This window comes from Falco naumanni, chromosome 12, assembly GCF_017639655.2.
Source record: "Falco naumanni isolate bFalNau1 chromosome 12, bFalNau1.pat, whole genome shotgun sequence".
NCBI lineage: Eukaryota > Metazoa > Chordata > Aves > Falconiformes > Falconidae > Falco > Falco naumanni.
The window spans coordinates 21191760-21209472 of record NC_054065.1 but is presented as its reverse complement, the minus strand read 5'-3'; the positions used below and the strand labels follow the sequence as shown (position 1 = coordinate 21209472).

At 45.4% G+C, this 17713-nt stretch overlaps 1 protein-coding gene across 1 annotated transcript; it reads right to left on the bottom strand.

Moving 5' to 3' along the window:
* Positions 1-2654: 2654 nt before the first annotated feature.
* Positions 2655-16073, bottom strand: PRPH2 (peripherin 2). The gene is made up of 3 exons (XM_040612135.1): positions 14986-16073; positions 11999-12245; positions 2655-5702 (listed from the first exon to the last, which is right to left on the bottom strand). The coding sequence occupies exons 1-3, from the start codon at positions 15564-15566 to the stop codon at positions 5466-5468; spliced, it is 1065 nt and encodes a 354-aa protein (XP_040468069.1). The 5' UTR covers positions 15567-16073; the 3' UTR covers positions 2655-5465.
* Between the last annotated feature and the right edge of the window lie 1640 nt (positions 16074-17713).

Below are 17713 nucleotides of genomic sequence, written 5' to 3'. Positions count from 1 at the left end.
TCAATTTAATCCATTTTTAACATGACCTAATCTCAAGAATAATCTGAAGTACTCTAAAATAATAATAATTAAAAAAACCCAAGCAGACAAGTATAGAATAAATTTACATTTTAGGTCCTAATTACATTTAAAATTCAAGGGTGCAAATAAGAAACACTGACATAATTTACTTAAAATATGCCTACGGCAGCATTACAGAATCAATCTTACTTCTGCTGTTGATTAATTTATGTAATTAATGAAAGATTCATTCATATGAACTTGTGAATTCACCTTGTCCTTGTTTGCATTTTCCACCTGTGTTGTTTAACCTTAGTCTGTTACTTGTATCAGAGGAAATGTGTGCGCAAATGGAAAAATTTGCACCCATCTGGAAAAGCATTTCTCTGAGGCAGAGCTGTGCTGCATTCTGAGCAGGCTGCTTGGGCAGCTGGGGAGGTAAAAGCAATTCCTGCGAGGAAAGCTTTGCATTTGGGGACCTCGTGTCTGGGAACGGGAGGCAGCGAGCAACCTCCTGCCAGTTTGGGTACGCTGGTGCCGCTGCCTGGCTGGAGAGCGGGCTCCCCGTGTCTCCAGCCGGGAGGGATGCACAGCCGGGAGGGATGCACAGCCGGGAGGGATGGCAGCTCTTTGATGCTGCTAAGTTTTGTATTGTATATTTCAAAGTGTCCTCTACAGGGTAGGTTTTTTCCAAGAATTAACCTTCATTTTCACACTCTTAACAAGACTGTCAGTCCAGGGAATAGTGTGCCTCAGACTTGCTGCTTTGGTCTCCTCCTCTCATCGCCCGTCCGGCTGCAGTCGTGCCCGTGCCTGAGTCACCCCATTTCTGATCAGCGATGCTTGACCCTGTTCTGCCTGTGCGTGTGATGTAGGGTGTGCGAGCTGGGTGGCCTGGCTGCAGACCTGTCCTTTCGTCCTTGTTCTGCTGAGGTTGAGTGGTACCTCTGCTTCCCCCACCGCCCTTTGCTCTGGGAAAACTGGTTTGGAGGACAACACTATGGAAATGAGCCTCATAAAGAACTGAAGAGCTGACTCATGTTCATGGACTGTTCTTTCTAGTAGAAAGAGGTTAATCAGGCAAGACTTGTTCTGCGTGTATTGCTTCGGAAGGGGCTGGTGGATGGGGGGTGGGAGCCCTGCTCAGCCCATCCTCTGGCACTGTGCTGAGGGGGTGACTGCAGAGCATGGGGGGGACGCTCCCTGGGCAGGGGTGCTGCAGTGGTGTGCACACATGGAGAGCCCACAGATCTGAGCTCCAGGCCAGGGTTTCCTCCAGCTCTCCTACCTCACAATTGTGCTTTGGATCGAAATTCAGGTGCTTTGATGCTTTGAGAGAAGTGTTTTACTGCTACAGTGTTTCAGTCAGTCACTGAACGCTGTAGGGATGATATTATAATAATAATAAAAAAAGTTTCATGTATGCATTACTTTGGATTTGAGATAGGTGCATTGCTGTTACCAGAAATAAATTTGCCTAAGCCTTCATCTCCCCACAGGGGGCTGTTATCACATGGTTCCATTCTATTTTTCTGGCCTTATCTCTTAATTAACTAATCTCTAATAATGCTCTTTATTTTTTTTTTTTTTAAATAAGCGTTTGGATCCGTCCCCATTTTACACTGATTATGGTAAAAGCAGTGTTTGGCTGCTTTTTACAAAACAAACAAGTCCGGTGGAAACAAGTAACTGTTTTGCCGGGATCCCTTTTTCTTTACATCAGTGTTGAAAATCCTCCCTGACCGTTAGCTGGCGAGCGCACAATGCCTGCGAGCCCGATATAGCATTCCCATGCTCTTTGCTAAGCTGCACACATGCCATTTGTCTGGTATTACAGAATGTCCGAGCTCATGTAACACACAGAGGCTAATCTTATCAATTGTATTAAGGCTACTTGGGAATTAATAGCTTTAAGGAAGCTGTTTATATTTCCTCCTTTAAAACACTTTAGTGAATGCTCTGTGCCCCTTCAAATAAATGTCACCAGTAAACTAACGCACTTTTTGTCATTTCTTTTAAAACAGAAATGATATTTCTTAAAAGTTGAAACTTCGAGGCCTTGGGCTGGCTCTCAGATCTGGGTACCGGGATTTAAGCCGGTAATCCGTATGGAGGTACCTAAAAAGAAGTGGCCTGGTTTGTATGAATTAAGCTCACATCCTTCTGAAGTTTATTAGTTTGAAAATGAGGGCACGGCTCTGGAAGTTGTTGGATTGCTGCAGGCAGATTTGACTACATGAGCTTTAGTCTTCAATTTAAAGTAACAACAATGCTTTCTTTTGGATGTCTGTTGCAAGTCAGATTTAAATGGGGGGAAAAAGAGGTTATAAACCCAGTTTAGCTGATTTTCAAGGGCCCTGAGGATGCTGGTGGTTTCACTTGTTGAGCATGTCTAGAAGTCAAGGCCTGTGAAGATGCTTTAATTCCTATGTACTACAAGAGGATACCACTAAAATGGCCCAGCAAAGTTTGTTTGTAGTAAGAGGCAAATGATGAAGGGGTCTGTGTGCACATCCTGAGCTTAGCTGGGCACATGAGAAGAGGAAAGTTTGCTTTCTTTCAGAGCATTATATAAGGGGTGGGGAGAGGCTTCCCACCTATAGGATCGCATAGAATGGGTCCAAAAAATGAATTCAGAAGCAAAAAGTCAGCAGTAACGCAAATTAAAGAAATCTGTATTAAATTGTATATATTTAAACATTTTCTTTAAAGAGATTCTTTACTTGCAATACAATTTTTAATACCTAAATTTACATTTGCAGGCAGCAGAGATATCTTTATCTAGAACAGCGTTTGCAACGTCACAAGAAAGTATATGTAAGATTGGATGAATGATATATTACATATAATATTTTACAAAGCAGTCATATTACAATCTTGTGGTAATCATAAGATGTCATAAAGATCTTCATTAACCAGGAGGCTTTATTTTAGACAGCATTAGCACATACACTATTTGTTCTTATTTGTACAAACCCCTGATTCCAATACTATTCTTCATAAACCTATCTCAGATAGTCTCTCTACCTGCTAAATACCATGAGGCTCTTGCTCTGGGAACTGGTTTCTCCAGTGTGGCATTGAAAGAATAATTTGATGATTTGTTATGTTGCTTTAGCAATAGACTGGGAAAAAAAAAAAAAAAAAAAAAAAAAAAAAAGAAAAAATAAAAAGGGAGACCACAAATAATTGGAAAATCCTGTCTAAATCATTGGCCTAAACCAGATTTCTAGGGCAGCAATAAATCTAGGTCTCTGAAAAGTCTGATGTCTATTCAAGTAACCGGTATAGCTCACAGCACATGGAAGCCTCACAAGGAAAAACTGTAATTAATCCTTGTAGTGCAGCTCCTACCCATATGTGACTCCTCCAAAAAGCTCTTCTCTGATATATGTGGCCACATCGTGCGCCATCCACAATCCTGTTCTTCTGTAATGGACCAGCTGAGAGCAACAGCTGGTTGTAGTGATGTCCTCCTGAGAAGGAAGGAGTTGGTCTGGTTTGTACAGTTCTGCCATGCAGAGTGGCCCTCAGCAAAGCAGTAAATGATAGGCTGTGGTGAGTAGCAAGTTGGCTTTTACGTTAGTGCCCTTGTTCTAGTCCATCTTACACACAAAAGAACAGAGCTGACTTTTTAGTTCAGTGTTGTAACTAAATCCATAATGGTAACTGAAGTTAAAAGCTTTGACCAGCTTTGAAAAAGTGGAAGGATGCCATGAATACCTGTCAAAATCAAACCTTGTGTGCAGATGGCCCAAGACAGCCTGGCCACGGAGGTGTAGACTATGGCTTGATGTACGGACGTGTCCCTCCCTGATCTGCTGTGAACTGGCCTGTCCAGACTAGAAGGAGTTTGAACAAAAGCCAGAGGAGCTGAGTGCTGCTGGGGCAAGTGCACAAGTTAAGAATGAAAACTAACAGGCTGTGCAATGAGTAGGCAGCTGCAAACGTGGCTGCGTTTGAAGAGCCACCACCAGCCAGGTGGGAAGGACCCACTGAGAAAGCTCTCCCGGGCACGCCGCAGAGAAGCAGAGGTTTTGCACAGCCAGGGTAGAAATAAGTGTGGTGCTGGGCTTGTAGCCGAGGGACTGAGATGTCTACAATCGTTTGTGCAGGAGGTTGGGGCTTGCTCTCTTGGGTTTCTTTCCCTTTAGCTGAAATTACCTGGCATCTAAACTCAAGATGACACTCTGTGCCCTTACTAGAGGTCGCACACCAGAGCAAACTACTTCCATGTCTTATTCCAACTTTGTATATGAGAATAGGGTCCTCCAGCTGCGATAGTATGTTTGGACAGATGGCAGCATATGCAAAGTGTGCCTTCAACGTAAAAGATAGAATAAAGGGTGCCCTATCACTGATAAAGAAAAATGAAACTTGTAAAATTTTGCACACTGGGTACTGATGTAAATTTACTTTTCCCTGGCCTCAAAGTCTGAGGTTTGATGTATTTGTGGATGAATGGTACCCATTTACTAGGACCCTGAATAACAGTTGAAGTGTTATTTCTAGGAAGACTTTTTTGTTTAGTTTTGTTTGGGTTTGGGTTTTTTTTCCTTGTCTTGCAAATAGTTGGGCTTGAATATTCTGGGGCAAATTATGAGATTACATACTTTTAAAAATGTCAAGAATAACTGGAACTGGCACATGCCCATAGCATTGATTCCACTCACTAAAAGAGGAATCTTCTAAGCTTCTGCTTGTTTAAATACAAGGTGAAGCATAAGTCTACAGCACACTCATTCAAGATACACAGACTGAAAAAAACCCTGAGAAACAAACCCCATAAATTTACCTTAATGTTGTTTTCGTGATACTTGTGCTGTTTCATTAAATTACAATTTTTGCTTAGTACGTAAATTCTCAGCATAAGTTTGCATTTTGTTCTATGTACACCTTAAGAATACAGCTGAAAATACCATTGCTTAGCACATTAACAAAAATCACAGTATATGAGAGGTTTGTCAAAATACCAGTATACTAAGTTATAAACAATTCTGGAAATCCTGCTTTCTTTGACTTCTAACACGTTATTCCCCAGAAAACCAATCTGTCTTTGAAATTTGAAGTACATAAAGTATGCTGATAAAACAACGTGAGCAAAAGATGCTAACTTTTCAAATTCCACTTTTAATTTCAAAATAAGATGGAATGGATCACCTTGTGATGCCAGCAATTTATTTTTTGTGTTAAAACTTAACTGTCCCTGTTAAGGGAACATGTGAATATTGCAAGTCCTAGTGAGGTCATTTCCCCAAGAAGATATGGATATGGTGTACTCACATTGTGGTAAAGGTATTATCCCAAGGTGCACTATGTTGTATATGCCCATATACAAAAAAAAAATATGCGTAGAAATGTGTATTCTGATGGTTGATACATAGCTTTTAAAATGTAGTTATTCACAATTCTCAGTTTTTTTGATTCCTCTCTGATAAAAAGTCAATCTTACATCAATTAGAAGCTCAACTGACTGTTGTGATGGCTGGTGTCTTCCCACCTTCCCCTCCTTCAGCCCCTTCAGCATCTGCTTCCACCTGATTGAACTTTCCAATCTTTTTCAAACTCTCTAGCGCAGACTTCAAAGTGTCCTTCAGGCTGTTCTCCAGGATCCACCCTTCGCTTTCACATTCAGGGTCTTCAGGATTTGCAATGCTTTCCAGGGAGGTCTGTAGGAGACGCAAGCCAACCATCACGGATATCTGCGCCGTGCAATGGAAAAGATAGAGCGTGTCAGGCAAACCTTTACACCCTTGCCCACATCTTCACCGTCCTCCGCTATGAGCAGCCTGGGCTGGCTGTGTGGACAAAATGCTAAAGGCACCACAGAGGTACAGCTTAAGGGCTGCAGGAACCCTCCACATGAGAGGAGATGCTGGGCAGCCTTCCCCCTTGAGCTGGGGCCCAGAGGGCTGAAGGGGAGCTGGCAGGAGGAAAATGTCCCTTTGCAACTAGGAAAGGAGAGGGTGGAGGTCTGAAATCAGTGAACACCACGGGAAGTGTGATGGTTGACAAGTAGGAGTGGAGGCACCACGTTATGAAGGAAATATGTGCTGGCTGCTGTGGGACAGCAGCTTCATGTGACCATGTGCACCAGGGGGCTTCCCACATACCCCCTCACGGGGTGGCACCTCCTGGGAGATGCTGACGAAACCTCTGCTCCTGTGCACTACGTGTCTGTAAAGCTGTTTGTGTGCGCAACAATATTCACTTCGGTTTAACTCTAAATATTTCTAATTCATGTTGACTTCAATATGTGTGGCAAGTATATTAATCTGATCCAAGAGATATTAATGAATCAGCAACTGTGCAGAACACAGCAGCATTAGGGTTTGAGCCATCAGCTTGTCTACTTTGAATTCTGGTTTTGTTTTTATATAGGTATGTGCAAATAAGGGAAGCAAGGCAGCAGGTGATCTGAATCTCTCACTGGCTCTATCTAGAATAAAACAAATTTCTATTTCTGATAAAATATTCGCCAGTCCCAGCAGCCCTGACTGAGACTTCTTCAACTCTGTTATGCTAGTGTAACACCCCTGACACTAGCAACACCCCAAACCTGCCTCCAGAGAGAAAGAACGTTTTTCGCCAGTGCTCTGCCTTCTAGCACCACGCGGAACAGTCTGACTTGCACTGTTGTGGTGCTTATGAAGAGGAGTGATTGATCCGTGAAGTGGAGAAGGAAAGAAAAGGCAGGACCCAGAAGAGCCAGCCTGATGAGGTGGTGGAGCAGGTGGTTGGGATGGGGCAGCAGCAAGACTAGTTTAGTCTTTCGTGTGCTAGGTAAAGCTAGGGTTGAGACCACTCGTTGTTGTTAAAGTCCTCATAGGATTTGTTCTGTAAGGGAAATACGATGCCTCTGTTATCCTACCCAAATTCCCAAGGAAATGATTAGCTCTGGTCCTCCCAAACACTAATGGCTGAAGAGGCCAGCATCCCTCTGTGTTGCTTACCTGTTGGCACAGCTGAGGCCCCCGGGGAGCTGCCCTGGACCTGCAAGGTGCTGCTCTCTCTGGAGGCTTTTGAATTAAAGATGGAGGAAGCTTGCAAACTGTCATGCAGGATTACAGCAGCAGGTAGCTGGGCAGATTTGAAGTTGGGATTCAGCCACACAGCATGCCCAAAAGCAAAATTCACATCTGGATTTTTGGGCTCATGGGGCTGCTCAAGCATGTGCTTCTGTGGACCGTTCGTTAGCCTATCTACCCTGGTCATCCTGCTTGTGTATGGTCAGTGTCTACAAACTCTTGGAATACTAAAGCTACCACTGGTTGCTCTCAAAATTTTCAGATGTTCATGTTTCTCTGCCTTCACTCAAGATTAGAAAGGGAAAAACACTGGTCAAACAAACAAGCTTCATCAAATACATCCGTATCCAAAGGCAAATTTTCATCCTGTTTAACATAGGAATGCATGACTTGCCACACCTTGGCCCTCAAAGAAGTTTCTAATGGTCCTGAATCTAGAAATGGTCTCCTTTTGTTGTGGATCTACCCAGTATGATGATGACTTAAATCAGTTGAAACACTATTCAACAAAAGCCACAAGAAGTGACAAATCGCATCACACTAGTCTTGGGATTCAAAGCCTTTGACATCTTCCCTTCAATCTGAGTCCCAGTTTTGCTGCCACCAGTCACGGGACTCATATCATTCATATTAAGGCTGCTGCAAGTAAAGATTAATGGGACTGGATGTAAAAGATGCCTCCGCATTGCTCTCTACTTGTGCCACCTCACCACGTGTCAGCAGGAGCTGGTTTTGGTGGCCAAGTTCCACTATTTGACAGCAGAATTAGCTGAGGCATCCTAGGTGGCTCTAAGCCACTGAATATGGTCATGCTTTAAAAAAGGAAGGCGTTTCTGCAGAAGGGAGCAGCTGAACTGCCCTCAGATGAGGTTCCATGACATTTTCTCTCAGTGTAAGACTTCATTTTCTTAAAAATCTTGCTTAGAAAGATTTTGGGTCCCTGGGTTGAAATTTTCTAAAAGCAGTGCAAAACATTTGGCTCTCATCACCTCCGCTGGCCCAAGCCTGCCTTCTCTGCTGGATGAGAGTCCAGGAAGCTGGAGACAACTGCCTGGTCATTTAGTCTGTCTCCTACATGGTAGCACAGAGCCTCAGACCGTTGGCTTTGCCAAAGTCCCGCACCAGGGAAGTTACAGCACCAGGCACCAGCATGTGCTGGGGGGGGGGGCTGGCTGAAAGCACCTTGGCAGTAAAGCGCCCTGGGGGCCTGGTGGACACCAAGCTGAACATGAGCCAGCAACGTGCCCTGGTGGCAAAGCCGGTGAAGGGTGTCCTGGGCTGCATTAGGCAACGTATTGCCAGCGAGCTGAGGGAGGTGAGGCCGCAGCTGGAGTGCTGTGTCCACTGCTGGGCTCCCCAGGACAGGAGTGATGTGGGTATGCTAGAGGGAGTCCAACAAAGGGCCACTGAGATGGTGAAGGGACTGGAGCACCTCTGCTGCGTGAAGAGGTTGAGAGAGCTGGGAACATTCAGCCTTGAGAAGAGACGGCTTTGGAGGAGATCTCATTGATGTGTACAAGTATCTGAAGGGAGCGTGTGAAGAAGATGGAGCCAGGCTCTTCTAAGTGGTGCCCAGTGGCAGGACAAGAGGCCATGGGCACACACTGAAATGCAGGATCTTCTGAATGTCAGGAAACACTTTTTCACTGTGAGGGTGACTGAGCGCTGGCCCAGGCTGCTTAGAGAAATGTTGGAGTCTCCTTCCTTGGAGATATTCAAAAGCCACCTGGACATGGTCCTGGGCACCCAGCTCCAGGTGGCCCTGCTTGAGCAGGGGGTTGGATGGGATAACCTCCACAGGTCCCTCCCAACCTCATCCAGTCTGTGACTCTGAGTTGCAGACCTGTGCTTAATCACAACCCAGCAGAGCAGGTCTGGGCATCAGGGTCCCAAAGCCAGCCCCGCGTCTCTGAGCGATGCTTTCCCCTGGCCAAGGGACAAACCATCATGACGCTCCTGTCCTTTTACAGCAGCTTTACAGCGGCAGGAAGAACAAGGCCACGGTGTTCCTCCAGGGCTAGGCATGGACAGGCTGGGCTGGTGCATCCCCCTGCACCACAGCATGCTCAGCCCCTCGGTCTGTGCCAGCAGAGCCAGCTGTCCTTCTGGGGGGTCCCTGCTGCCTGGGGGTTGGTTTTGGAGATTATAGGGAGTTCACCCCTGGTATTCAATGCAGCGGAGAGTTCACTCTCCAGTGCGTGAGGTGCAATGCACCTCCCGCTCGTGTCTCATCGCTCTCCTGGGTTCCCACCTCCTGGAGCTCAGTGCTGGGCTCCCTGTGGCACCACACGTGAGGTGAATCTCAGGGTCTCTGCTGTTGCAGTAGCTGTGACCTCTCGAGAGCCACGTGTTTATACAGGTGAAGGACCTGGAGGATCTGAGGAAATGGCTACTGCCCTCCCTTCGTTTTGAAATTCTCTCTCCAGGGCATCCTTGAACCCCTCGTTTCCTCTTTGCTGGCTGAGGCAGGTCGAGAAGACAGCCAGGCTTCCTCCGCTTGACCTTCTGTGATGAAGCCCATCTGTTTGTCAGGGTTTAGCCTGAGGCGGCTTAGCTAGAGCAGGGTGTGATCTTTTTTTGTCCCCCTCATGACCAGTTGTCACTCATGGGAAGCCTACAGCTTTTGCTAGTAAAAGCAGCATGTGGTTAATAATGTAATTACCAAAAAATACGACACACGACATTTTTTTCCAGTAGAAGTTCTGATACTTCAAAATAGGTTCATTCTCCCTTGCACCTAATATAGAAACATTAAACATAAATGGTCTTCCCTGAGGTCCCTACACCTGTTTGGCATGTTACGGTTTTCCACAGCTCGAAGTAACAGCTGTGATTAGTGTCTCCCTCCGTGCTCTGTCCCCCTTCCCGCACCTCAGGACCACCAACCCGGCTGGATGAGTCCTCTGCCGGCCCCCAGCAAAGCCCTGCTGTGTCCGTACCGCTTGGCTTGAGTTCAAAGCGGCTCCAGCTGCAAAGCAAACCAGGATGCTCCTCTGCTTTGGCACTTTTCTGTAACTTCTCAGCAAGCCAAAGGGAAAATGAGAAGCACAGGGCCAGCACGTTAACCGCCTGCTGGGTTGCACCCCGGTCAGACCGGCACCTTACCTCGGCCAGGAGTCGGGACCTCTGCCGCACTCCTACACAGTGTAAAATTGTTTCCTACCCGACTGGAATTCAAAGAAAGTGGTTGTATTTCAAGGGGGACTAAATGAATGTCTGCCTCCTGCTTTGCTTCCTCCCTTCAAAGTTCGCCTTAAAAGCAGAGGGAGACCCACATCTAGACCCTTTATGGTAGAATATCAGGCAAGTCATAAATATTCAGGAGGGCCAATTAATATAACCTCGGATTGTGATATTTCTTTAAAGCTTTGCCCTGAGAGTCCTCTGATTGCTTGAGAAAAAATCTCACCTTATATTTGGAAAAAGATGAAGAAAAACAGAGAATATTGTATTTCTCATTATGCCACAGGTTAAAAAAAAAAATACCCGGGTGTACTTTGAAGAGTTAGACATAAAATACTGTATTTTTGTCGCTACTGTTAATGTTAATGTCTTTAATCTCCTACAAGTCAGAATGTTACAGGTTCCTAGACATGGTTTCTCACAGCTGGCATTAGTATTTCTGTGCCTTTTTCCCCCTGAGTTTTTGAATTTCCTTCTGATTTTCATATACAGCAGAAATTCCCCTCTCTTCAAGAACTCTTCATTTGAATCTGAGCTGAGGCATGAGCTTCTCTTTCTTTTCTTACCAGCAGAACAGCACTCCAAGGAGGTAGTACATTTCTCTGCCGTGTGGAGCAGTTATTTTAAAAATAACACAACATGAAGTAACTTTATGATATGTTTTCCAGTTCACAGATTATTTGGGTAGGTGTTTATTTCCTAAAAAGCATCTTCATTCCTGGAAGGGTGTAGGCCAGTGCTTCTATCAAAATACGATGCATCTTTTTTTTTTTTTTTTTGATTTGCGTTCATATAAATTTTTAAACACCCAGCTGAACCATTTAAAACAGGCAATGCCATTTGCAGCTGCCTTTTCAAGGGTTCGAAAGGGTCTGCTCCCTCCATGTCACGCAGTGAGCTGCACCCTCCCCGCTCCCCACCTGGTCCTGCCCTACCTCCACATCCAGCACCTCACGCGCCAGCCCTCGTGCCGCTGCCAGCTCACGCTCCCTGCGTATTAGCATTGATTAAACACCCTGGCCAGAAAACTGGCCATCTCCCAGGGGCAGAAGGATGCGTTTTCCTCACATTGAATGAACAATATTTTAGCAGCAAAGCTGCACTTTGGGTTATGGTGCCCACAAACATCTGCACTGGGCAGTGTTGGCACCTGTTTGCATATGGACTATGGTTTCAGGAAGCAGAACAAAATAAAATTAATCCACCTGCTTCACCTAAACCGCTTCTTGTGACCAAAAATATTGGTGGAGCTGATGAAGGACCTTAAACCAAATGCTGCCCTGAAGCTGGACACTGCACACAGCTCTAGGTCTTATTTTCATCAGCACATAAACTGCTTAATTGCACTTTCTGTCCCACGAATTACTGCCATCTCTTTCCGATGCGCTGCTTTGTGTACTTTTCATTCCCCACTAATGGTGACACATGTGAAATTAATGCACCTGGACAACTGAGCCCTTGCATGCTCCACCCTGCATTTGGCAGAAAATGAGTCCTGTTTCCCCTCCCTCCTGTGGGATGCTCCAGGCTCTGGCCCCTTGCTCTGAAGGGGCAGTCCATAATTTAACAGCCCCCCCCCCCCCCATGCTTCCCAGCTGTGTCTCCAGCCTGGGACCTTTTAGGCTTTACGCAGATGTTCACTGTTAGATGTTTTCTCTGCCAAAGAACCATGGCAGATGATTTATTTTAAATAGATCTGATCTTTAACTTAAAAGTCCATGCTGAAAAACACTCTGCCCGTCCAGAGCTGGCGCTTCAGCAAAGCGGGGCTGGGGGGAGAGAGTTACCTCAAAAAGCCAGACGAGGATGACGACGGCGCCCATGGAGCTCATCATGCTGCTGTAGTAGTGCAGGAGGGCTTCCCGGCAGCCCCGGCGCCAGAGGTTGAGCTCCTCTGTTTGGTAGTCGTAGCTGTAGTGAGCCGAGTTGTTGGTGACCTGGTACTGGATGCAGGGTCTCGGGGAGCTGGGGTTGCAGCAGCTGAAAGGGACGCCATCCACCAGGTACCGTCCGTCCACGTTGCTTTTTATCCGACTATGGGCAAGGGCAGAAGGAAGCATGAATACGCACACGTATGCACACATACATAAAGATATACCGGAGCAAACTTGCTCGAGAAAGGAAAGCAAAGGCGACACAGATTTTCCACCGTGCCTCCTGGCCATGCCGTTTCTCTGCATCCTCTGTTCATATAGCACTGTTTGTCCCAGGTGTTTTTCCTCTCTGAAATCCTTTTCTATGTCAAGGCTACACCAAATCTATAATTAACTCTTCATGATGGAAATGCACCCTCCAGATCACTTCTTAAAAAAAAACTTATTTTTTTGAGAAAAGTAAATGGCAGGGAGAAATTTCCGGAGGGGCAGTCAGAAAAAAGTGATCACAGCACAGTTAGGGTGGAAGGGAGATGCTGGAGGTGACCTGAGCTTGGAAAAGGACCCGCAACAGCCTTAGGACCCACCATATTCAGCCAGACCATGGATCTGGCAAACCTAATAGGTTCTGTTGGATGATAATAGCTCCAGGAAGGGGTTGTGCATTTACTCCTGGCTTGGGAAGATAGCCAGCATTTAAAACGTGAAATGTGCTTCAGCAACAGGATGCTGAAAAATCTCTGAAGTCGTTGCAGGAGCTCCCCAGCTGTTGTTCATTTAAGACTGTGGTTGCTCTCCATAGACAGCCGTTTAGTCTGGTGCCTTATGAGATATTTAGATGAGAGACACTTAGAAGGCAAATAGTTCCACTGAGACTGTAAAAGACTACGATAAGAGGACTGCAACTCTAACAAATGCCATTTTGCTTAGAAAATGACAGAATGGAGAGCCCCAGTGACCCAGAAAGGTGAAAAAAACATCTGAGAGTCACTCGTAGCTTTCTATACGGATATCTTACAGTTGTGTCATAGAGAGAGAGGTGATTGTGACAGCCTGGTGAAGCAAAATTCCACTTTGCAGTCATGACCTAAATATACCTATATGCCAAATGCAGTTGAGGTTTTATTTCCAGGTGCAAAGTGTGCTCTGAGTTGGGTCTAATTCCCAGTGATGTGTAAATGCTCCACCAGCTTCAGAGAGATTGTATCAAGCCTTTGTTCTACAAATAATATAAGAATCACATTGCTGGGGATAGACTCCCACCTTCCCTGGAATTAAGAACTTTGTTATTGACTTCGAAGGGGCCAGAACATCGCACCAGGAAGGTGAGCAGACATTGTGCACCACAGCTTAGTTCAAACCTTGAACTGACTCATTAACATCCATTTGTGGATTTTTAATGGCCTATTTCCTGCCTGAGCAGTACAAAGAAATTGCCCTGAGTCTCAGTCCCAAACAAGACATCAGTTATTAAGGGCAATATAACCTTGTTTTCCCTCTGTGCTTTGCCCTTCCACTGCTGGTGGATTAAGTTACAGCTCTCAAATCTCCATATAATGCTGGCAAGGTGTTTTCAAGTACTTATTTATACCCATGGGCATACCTTCGCAATGCAAATACTCCCTTATTAAATAGTGATGTATTTGTTATAACCCCACAGTGCAATAGGTTAAGCCTGCAACAGTTTTCACTATAAAGTCCTAGTTCAGAATTGCAAAAACAATCAGACCACCCAGCAAGTCAAAACAATATGCAGAGAGACACACAGATGAAGTAACTCTTACACAGTCAGGCAGGGATCCCAAGAGATACACAAAGCTTTTTACAAAATTACTTCAGACATTTTTAACATAGGCAGTATATTTAGAAGGCAGATTGCTTCCAGTTTGCAAGACCCTTTGTGCAACCACAGAGCATGAACGCTAATGAATGACGTTCCCAAAGAACTCTGAATAACAATCTCTTCCCCTCATACTTTTTTTTTTTTAAAGTTGTGGGTATTTGTGCTCAACATTCAGTTTTTAATTTCAGAAGTTCTTTTGTTCTCGTGTTTATTTCTTACTTGTGCTTACTGCACCTAACCTGATTTTGAGATTACTGCCTCTTTAGGCACTGACATCAGAGCCATTAAGATATTTCTGGTCAACAATCTGTCCTGGTTTGTACAGAGGAAACTAGTGCTGTTTTCTCATGAGGTTTAAAAAAAAAATTAGGCACAAGTATATATATTGCACATGTTTTTACACAGTGAAGAACTTAAAACGCCTTTGGCTACCGGGGACACTGTGCAAAGCCAGGAACATCAACGGGTGTTGATGCTCAGTAGTGTCACAGGGCTGAAGGAATCCATGGAGCGAATATAAAAATCAAACTCTAAATCTTAAGGATTTAAAACACAAGTTATTGGTAAAGTGTTACTGTTCCTATTTGTTTCCATGAGACTGATTAATTGCCAATACCTAATTGGAGTTTTGAAAGTGGCATTGACAGTATATATCCAGGGAAGTCTTGTTTTAGGAACTTCGTAAGTCCACATTGAAATGTGCTTTAGGATGAGTGAAGTTCTGATACTTTCCTGTCAGTTTTGGGAGTAGGTATGTGTGGCTCAACATAATGGGTTTACAAAGAGGTAAAAGAGTAAAAAATACGACTTTAGATCTGTTCACACTGCACTGAGTAAAAGTGAGAATTGTACATGCTTTGTATTTTAGGCTCTGGATAACATTAGAGGAATTTGTCAGGGGAGGAAGCCGTCTAGCTGATCGTTTGGAGTCCTTATTAAGCAAGAGCAGAACAAAACCCCCTTGCATACAAAACCCCCTCTGGTCAGTGCCTCTTGGGATGTACATTTCTTTAGTATGAACGGTACTATGCACTACAAACCCCACCACGGCACTTACTCTTTCACTTCTTTGGAGCTGAAGTCCAGATATCTGTTGCTGATCCACTGAATTTCAAACCAATCTTTGTAGCCGTTGTTCCCACAGCATTTGAACTCAATTTGGAGCATGTCAATGGTCTTCTTCATGAAGCATCTTCCAGGGGTGTCTGTGTCCCGGTAGAACTTCATGCCATTCTTGAGCCCCTGGGCCAGCGTGCTGTCCAGAGAGCCCCGCATGAGAAAGCAAACCAGAGCAATGAAGAAAACAAGTATGTTAAAGAAGAAACATAGTGCCAGGTAAGGTTTCAGCAAAGGCTTCCACCTGGCAAATTTAGCGGGATCCAGAGAATCATAACAAATTTTGCCAGCAAAACCATTGTAGCCGCAGGATAATATACCCATCAATATCAAAGAATTGGGCACAAAGTGGCTTTCAGAATTGTCCATCACTTCACTTCGCTTCCGGAGTTCAATTTTGAGGAACAATCCCATGCTAAAAACAATGATTCCAGCAAACACTGAAAACCAGTTCATGAGCCATAGTCCCTGTGCTAGTTTTACCCGTTTCTTCTGATTGAATTTGACTTTCATCAGTGCCATCTTTGCAATGTGAGATGTTGGAAGATTTCACAGCCTGGACCCCTCTTCTCGGTGTGAGCAACTGGAGGAAGAACCATTCAGGCGTTGGAGGAGACCCTGAACGGCACGGCGGGAAGCAAGCCACTGCACAGTCCTTCCATCTTGAGCTCCCCCAGTCAGGATTTGAGCAAGTAAAATATTTAAGGATCCCAATTAACAATTTAACATTAGTGAGAATAATGGGCAATTAGCACCTACAACTATTTCTGGTAGTTCCTTCCAAGCAAAGGAGAAACAGTCTCAAGGTTTCAAATGATTTGATCTGGATCTGCAAGACGTCATTCTAATACCTTTAATCATTTGATCCAATCTGGAGAAATGTCTGTCAACAGATGAGTAGAAATAATCCCTCATGTTACCATTTAGTAGATTTGTGCTTTCTTATGATAGGCTGCTGGGCAAAATATGAAAATCCAGAGATATAAAAAGACCTTTGTTGCCAGAAGAGTATGGATCCTTTGGGGAAACAGGAAAAATATACGTCGCCTGCGTGATCCTGACCTATTCATATCTACAGCCAAAACCATCTTTCTAGTCCTTACCCTTCTGTGTTGACATGAGGTGACATCCCGTGGCTTATGTGTTCTGGGAGCAGATAAGCGTGTAGTTTACAGTGACCTAAAAAACCTAAGCTTGGCATTTTCTATTAACTTCCAGGGCTCATACTGTCTCCGGGCCTTGGCAGGAGGGAAAAAGAAAGGAAAAGTTCAGAGAAACTCAATAAATAAAGCCTGGGGTGAAATTTAGAGGTGCTTTTACAAAAAGCGAGCTGACATGAGCAGCTTATGGGCTAATCGCTGGGCTAGGGAGGAGAGCAGGGCTGGCGGGGCTGCCTGGGTGTCCCGGGAGCTTACACCAGGGAGGAATCCCACCGAGCAGCTGGGGAGGAACCCTCGGCCATTGTCACTAGCAGCGTAAGGGAAGCACCCCGGGGTCCCCGGGGTCTGGCTGAGTGATGTGCAGCCTGGTCCCGCTTCCACGCTGTAGTGGGCAGAAAAGGAGGGATGCAACCCTCCTCTTCAGCGGCGGCCTTCCTCCTTCTGCCGCGCAGCCGTTCAGGGAGCACAGATCCTGGGCTTTTGCTATTTCCAGTGCTTTAGGAGTTTTCCTCACCTGGAAATATCAGTTCCTGCCACCCCCACCCCCCTTGCCCTGCAGAGGTTCAGAGCTATTGGGAAAGTCCTTTTTCCACTCACCACCTGCCACAGCAACACAAAATTAACCTCAGGCAACCTCCAGCGATGCAAGAGTGACCTGCAGGTGTGTGATGGCGTGGGTGCTAACGCCACAGGTGAGAAAGGAGCAGCCCCAGGAGAGGGACCGGGAGGCTCTGCCCAGACCCAAACCCACCTGACCCGCTGCCGCCCAAGCGCCCTGGGGGCATCCTCTAGTGGCTGCCAGCAGCATGGCTGCCTGCCCCGAGCCAAGGGCGAAGGGACCTGCCCAGGAGGAAGGCAAGTGTGAATTTTTTAAATTATTTTTTTTAATGCACTGAAAAATAGCATTTGGGTAGTCTCCTGCTATGTGGTACCATGGGTGCTGCTCAGTTACCATTTGAGATCCTGGAATGCTGGAGGTCCCTTCAGTAAGGACAAAGGCTATCAAGCTGCTGCTTTTTCCTGTGCTAATAGAAGGTTCTTGTGACAGACCGTTTTTGGCCCATCCATGTGCTATCACGGTGACCTGCACAGCACCTGGTAACTGGGATTTTCTCAAAGCAGGCCTGGTTGCTCACACTGCTGCCGCCCTTGCAGGTGGAGGGCGAACACGTAAGAGGAAAGGAGGAGGGCAATTATCCACCAGGGGCTTTTCTCTCTGCTTGCTGTGAAGCTGATGAAAAGCAGCGTTTCTTGGGAGAGCCTGTTAAATATTTTTGTGCCATAAACCATAGCGCTGAAGTAACATCTCTCCTGGCTTCTCCACAAAATATCCCATAACCATGCAGCACGTGTTACTACATTTCACTGACTCCTCCAGGGCTCAGCAAGGAAACATGAGATTGGAAGGGGTATTTATCTGACAGCCTGAAGTTAATTCTAGAGAAACTAACTTGAAACTATTTCCTTTCTTGCCAGTGATGACAGAGTGAAACTCTAGTTAAAGTGAAA